At 39.0% G+C, this 6,938-nt stretch overlaps 1 protein-coding gene across 1 annotated transcript in view; it reads right to left on the reverse strand.

Annotated features, from left to right (window-relative positions):
- Positions 1–216: 216 nt before the first annotated feature.
- The window catches only part of Samd5 (sterile alpha motif domain containing 5), a 434,888-nt gene continuing 428,166 nt past the window's right edge, over positions 217–6,938 (reverse strand). Inside the window, exon 2 of the mRNA XM_055608078.1 lies at positions 217–267. Within this exon, the coding sequence (XP_055464053.1) occupies positions 244–267 (24 nt within the window). The 3' untranslated portion in view covers positions 217–243. The remainder of the gene's footprint in view (positions 268–6,938) is intronic.

The following is a 6,938-nucleotide window of genomic DNA, read 5'->3' on the forward strand; positions in this document are numbered from 1 at the left end:
GGGAAGATTTAACATATGCGTAGGGAAAATACATTGCATTTTCTGAACTCAGATTCAATTTCTGCCTCTGAAATGTCAAGCTAGAAACTAGAAAATGGAAATGAAGCCAACAGCAATTTAAATAAATTACAAGCTGACAACAATATGCCTGAGTGATGCTTTAAATGAAACACATTAACTGCAGAAGTATCAGGAAACCTTCAAATAGCTGAAGAGGCTCCATTTTGACAGTGTGGTGCATTTTTAGGTAGTCCTCTGTAGGGGAGTCTGGTGAGAGAGAAGATCAGGGGAGAGAGAAATTATAAAACGTATTTTCTTCTGTCTGCTGTCACAAAATGCAATAAAATAAAATAGAACAATAGAATTTTCTGCCTTACAGTTCTAGGTGATGGGGTAGGGTAGGGTCACTGCTGATGTCTGCCTCGCACTCACTGAGGGTGGCGTCTTTGCTGTGCCCTCACGTGCAGAGCTCTTGAACTCATCTGGTATACATGTGTGTGAAGTTTGTGTATGTTTTCCTCTCTCTCTCTCACACACACTCACACACATACACACACATTACAGATTCATGTAGATGTATGAATGTGTGTGGAGATATAGACTTGATGCTGAATGGGAATCTCCCTCAGTTTTTCTCCACCCCATTTAAAAATATCTATCCACTATATTCATTTGTTTGTTTGTTTGTGTGCACGCTGTATGTTGTGTGTGTGAGCATGCCTGCCTGTGCGTGCAGTAGTTAAAGGACGTATGCTATCCTGCTCTGTTACCCTCCACCTTGTGCTCTCCCTGAACCTGGAGCCAGCCTCACAGCCAGCAAGCTCCAATGGTCTTCTCCCCTCTCTCTTAGCACTAGCATTACAGATGCTCACAGCCATACTTAGACTTTTCTGTGGGGGCTGGGGACTTGAACTCATTATCATCATGCTTGCACAAAAGAGCTCTTACTGAACCATTGCCTCAGCCTTCCATCTTCTTTCTAAAATTACTTTTGTCTGTGTGCATGTACGTGTGTGTGTGTGTGTGTGTGTGTGTGTGTGTGTGTTTACTTTATGTGTGGAGGTCAGAGGACAACTTTTGGGTATTAGTTATCTGCTTCCACATGAGTCCTAGGGATTGAATTTAGATTGGCCCTACCTTATTTTTTGAGTCAGAGACTTACAGGGACCGAGATATCATCAGTTTGGCTTGGTTGGCTTCCCAGTGAGTTCTAAGAGTCTACCTGTCTCCTCTCTTCAGAATACCCCTGCTCAACTTTCAAGTGGATGTTTGTAGTCTAAAGATGTATCGCCTCCCGAGGTTTTTTTTTTTTTTTTTTTTTTTAATGAGGGCACTCATCCTATTCACGAGCATTCCACCCTTATGATTCAGTCACTCCCAAAGGCACCTCCTGATGTCTTCATAGTAAGGGTTTCAGCATATGAAGGGAGGCTCAGTTGAGGAACTCGTGTGCACTGGACCAAATCAGGATCCAAATTTGGCACATTACATTATGGTCTGGATAGTGGTACAATCTGTGTTTAAAAAGGCCTATGGCTGTGCACCCAGCGCATAGGTACTGCTCTTGATCTAGATGTTGACATCTTGTCCATCAAATCAGCCAGCACAATTTAATTTACCTAAAATGTCATCTTGCCTGTCAAATACTCATAAGGAGCAAAAGCCTTTTTAAAGAAACTCTAAGTAGAAAAGTTCTGTGATTATAAAGATACCCTAGTGTAGTGTTAGACCTTTGAATTTTCCACCAAGAAATAGTTGTTCATTTCCATGAGGGACAGGCCTCTGTGTGTCTCTTGTTCCTGGCAGATGTATGTATTCATGACAACATCTTATACATGTTTCTAAGATATTGGCCTTTGTAAGATCACATCAGGTTCATACATTATGTAACATTGAAGTGGAAGTTTCTGGTTTCTTTGAAGACTAAGTTTTGTTATGCAATGCTTTGCTGCAAGCTGGGCATGTGATGTTTTGCCCAGGTTGGCCTAGGAGAGGGCATGTGATGTTTTGCTGTGAGCTCTCAACTGTGAGAGGCATGACTTTGGCCTGCTGAGAACATCTGTGGGTGGACTCTGAAGAGAGGAGATATATAGAGGCCCTTGTGCAGTGAGACATCGCTTTTTGGATGGACATCTCTGCCCTGATCTTTGTGCTTTGATACTTGACTTTACAGAGAGAAATGTTCCAGAGAGCTTCTCTGGACAATCCAAAGTCTGTGGCTTTCACTGACTTCATGTTGCTGCTCAGTGTTAGCCTCTGGACTGGACTCTGGTATCCCAATGGCTGAGTCTGGCAATCCCCTAATCAGCAGGAAGTAGATCAAAGAGGACGACAGCCTTCTTCCCTACTAACCTCCTACCTAAGGCTGAATGGGGCTTGGGAGGGAGGTAAAGGTGCTTGAGAACCCTAAATAAAGTAGGTTTGGCGGAAAATCTAAGCCCACAGAACATCTAAATGTCTGAAAGCTGAAAGTATGTATATGTTAGTAAATTATAGGCTTATGTGTGTCAACGTATAGGCCTACATATCTCTATAGGGTCTGAGGCAACGCACGTGTGGAAGATTTAGGCTTCTATGTATCTATGCAGAAAATAAGCCCCAAACATCTTGATAGTCTTCCATATGAAGTAGGAGAAGCCAATAAATCAATTTCGTAATATTCCATCTATTTTTCCAAATAAAGAGAAACTCTGTATTGTGAAAAATCAAAATGATAAGCACTTCTAAACATGCAGAGACTCAAGCATATGTCAAATCAGTTTATGGATGTTTGGAGGAAAACTGTAGAAAATAGAGACTTGGTCCCCAGCAAGTCCTTTGTATCATGGTGAATTAAAAAAAAAAAAAAAAAAAAAAAAAAAAAAACAAAACAAAAAAACAGAAACACTATTAAAATCTTTTTTTTGAATTTTTTTTATTCTTTATTAATTACACTTTGTTCACTTTGTATCCCCCTGTGATTCCCTCCCTCCTCCCTTCCCGATTATTAAAATCTTTTTAATGAAGCTTTGAAAACTACTAACTGCCAAAAGGAAGAGAAGGGGTCCTTCAGCGTCCTGCTAGCTAGCAGCACTGATGTCACCACATGCAGCACATTGTCTTTAGAGTCGTTTTGTTTGTTTGTTTATCTTTACTTCTATGTATGCATGGAGTATGTATGACCCAGCATGAATGTGGGAGTCAGAGCACAGCTTCCCGTGAACATTTCCCTCCTTCCACCACTGAGTTCCTGGTATCAAACCTTAGGCCTGTAGCACTGGTGGTAAATGCCACAGAACCACCCTGCCAGCCCCAAACTTTTTAAAGCTGGATTTGTTTTTGAGGAAACAGTCACCATGATTTAGTGCCGTGGATATGAGTCAAGACTGACTTGAGGTTAAATATCCTTATAACAGAAACCTGAGGCTTAATACAGAGGACAGAGCCACCAAGCAATCCTGTTAGGAAATTCCATTTATTGGTGCAGGATGCAGGGTATGCCCAAATACTGCTCTTTTGCTCAAGTTACTATTATTATCTTAAAGAGGCAACAAAAGAGTGCTTACATGCACTCATGCACGTACACACACACACACACACACACACACACACCTCTCTTCACAAAACACAAAATGCCTTCAAAGTGTTTGATGCAGTGTGTGTTTGTTTGTTTGTTTGTTCATTTGTTTTAGTTTCTAATTTGGTCCTAGCAGCCAGCTTAGTGAATAATCACAGGGAGGAAAAAAAACAAAACAAACAAAACAAAACCAAAACAAAACCCTTCACATCACTTACTACATGGGAACATGATAATCTTTTACAACTCCTAAAAAATATCTTTCAAAACACTTCTTTAAAAGCCCCCTACAATTTCCACTTATAGTAGAGGCCTGACAAAGGATGAGGGAAAACTCTACTTTTCTGCTTTTAAACTAATTTCCCATCATTTGCGGATCGCTAACATTCCCATTTTCACACAAGGAAAGAACTGTAGTTATCTAGCTCTGTTTCTTAAACCCTTGATTTAATCTGCTCTGTCTGAACTTCAACTATCTTCTAGGACTATGAGAAGGCGTTAGTAGATCCCCTTCATAATCTACTTGGTTATAAATGTCCTGGCGCTCCATCTAAGAGGTCTGGGTCAGCAGTGGAAATTACTTAACACAATGGTCCCTGGACTGAGATTGTATTCTTGTGTATTCATCCCCCGTGAGGACAAAGTTCCACCTTGTGATGCAACGTACCCTCATCTCTTGCAAATGGCAACACAAAGTAGACCAGAGCAAAGGAAAGTAAGAGATATTTACTGCCAGGTAGAGTGGCACACACCTAAAACCCATCGCCCATGAGGCTGAGACAGGAATATGCAAGTTCAAAGGAAGCCTGGGCCACTGAGAGAGTCTGTCTCAAAACAATAACAATGAGAAAATGAGGTTGCTAGTGAGGTTTGGATAAACTGAGGCCATTTTAAGCAAATGGAAGCCCTATTCCAGGGTGTTTAATAATACCCAATGCATCATCCACTGCTTCTGATCCTGTTCTCTTATCTGCACAGTGACAGTGATGATACTGCTTCATCAGTTTCAGAGGGTTTATAAAAAGCCACTTGCTAACATTTTCTAAAATTTTTTATTTGTAATTATGTGTTTCTTTTATTTTTGAGATTGATATAAGCACACCCCCTTTTTTATTCTTTTTCTTTCCTCCCTCCAAACTCTTCTGTCCATAAAATCTTACCAACATGGCTTCCAAATAATGAACGAAACAAGGACAGCAATAGACATGTCAAAGTGGATAGGGTAACAACCACGAGGCTTCAACCTCAAAGAATTACAGGCAGAATAAGGACTGCTGAGAACAACTCTCTAAGAGTATTTATAACCTAAAAATCTCTAACAACTGAAGGTTTGAATGTGATTTATAATGTGTAAGCTTTTGGTATTTCATTCAATGTGATTAAACAAGTCATAAAAAAGCTAATGAATCTGCTGGAGGAGAGGAAAAGATTTAATACTACTGTATTATTCTTTTTATAATATTTTTAGTTATGTGTTAGTATTAATTAATCAACTATACTATGTACATGCCATGTTTCATATATTCATTATATTAAAGATTTTGTGACTTTCTACTTCCCTTTCTCGACTATGAATGCACTATGGGTAGCAGATGACTGAAAAGTACCACGTTCTAAAATTACTATGATGTATTTAGGTAATTATTTGTAGACAGGATGTTCTGGAAGCTTAGGATGCATCCCATTAAACGCTTGTGTACAATTGTGGTCCAGCATGAGTGCACGTGTAATAAACCACACGATTTGGTTAGTCACCAACTGAACTTGTGCTCATGGTAAACTTGGCTGCCATAAAAGTACAGTTTTCAGTTTCATTGGTGAAGGCCAGCCTCAAGAACACTGAGAAAGAAGATTGTCTGTACTTAACATGGGACAGATCATGCAGGACAGCTGGAGCCATTCCAAAGATGATGTGGGTCGTGATGTCTGGTCATGTCCCACAAATGGAACTACATAAAATTATTTAGTCTACAACAAAGATATGTTACCTGTCTTCGCAAACCTGAAATGCTGTCACATGGAAGAGAGGCTTACAGTTCCAAAATATAAGACAAGACTGAACAGATTGGAATTAGGGAACAATGGTTGGCAATAGTGTTTCAGGTCCCTTTCCACTGTTCAGACATGTTCACAAATCAAACAGGATGTTTTGTTGGGAAGTGGTTCCTTGTTGCTTTCAGTGTTAAAGAAGTAGTTTGCATGATTGTGTCTGGGAGAGGACAATAAACTAGATCAGGCATTTCCCAATTATAATCTGCACTATCCCGACGATGGCTGTGGGAATGCTATGCAACAGGGCAGTGTGGCCTGCTCAGTGGCCTCAGGGACTCCAAGTGCTCATCCCTGACTGAACAGGAGCAGACTGGTTTCTGTCTGTTGTCAAGTTCCTGGTGTCAGTGTGTGTGTGTGTGTGTGTGTGTGTATGTGTGTGTTCAGCATTGTTTGTTTATTGAACGTAAGGGCTCTGTATCACCTTAATTTTGACAAAAAAAGGCAAAGTTGCACTAAACAATTTATTTAAACTAGAGACATCAAATTTTCATTTCCTGCCAAGGGTCCACAAAGATGTGATTTGAAGCCCAGTGAATGCTCTACTGTGTACATCTTCACCTCCATTCAAATATCCCTGCAGCCCAGCTTGAAAATAATTCCTGAAGTTTCTCCTTTCAAATAGACTGGAAGGAAGATGCAACTGGGACTTTTTGGATTTTATGTTCTTTTGTTCATGTGACAACAAAAGACAGTCCAGGAATTTAAGACACCAAGCACTTGATAAGAAAATAAACTTTTAAGACAGCAAGTTTTGTATAAAATATAGTTCACGAAATAAGTATGGATGACTATGTTTTACTGATTTTTTTAAACATTAAAACTAAATGCTAAGATGAAAATAGCCTATAGACCTTATTTTTTATATAGAAATTTGGAATTTCATTAAATTATTTTTCAAGAAGTCTGACTAAGTGAATATTTTTTATTTATTTGTCCTTTGTCTTAATATAGCACCTATGGTCAGATTTTGTTTATATATGATGTCCTTGTCAATGTGGTCTTAATAATTTTTAGAAAGTATTTTTAAATCACCAGATTCTGAGACTTTGTGGGCTCACTGAGTAGAGATGGAATATAGGTTGATTATTGGCTGTTTAGGAATATTGACTGTCATTACAAAAACCAGAAAGAATAACTAGCAGATAAAAATTTTCTCAATTCCACTAAGATATAAATATGTGTATCTCCTAGGATTCTGTCTACCTATGTATGTATGTATGTATCTATCAATCTATCATCTATGTATGTATGTATGTATGTATGTATGTATGTATGTATCTCTGTATCTATCTATCTATCTATCTATCTATCTATCTATCTATCTATCTAT

The sequence above is a fragment of the Psammomys obesus genome, unplaced genomic scaffold (assembly GCF_907164565.1).
Source record: "Psammomys obesus unplaced genomic scaffold, mPsaObe1.curated_primary_1811, whole genome shotgun sequence".
In the NCBI taxonomy this organism is placed as follows: Eukaryota; Metazoa; Chordata; class Mammalia; order Rodentia; family Muridae; genus Psammomys; species Psammomys obesus.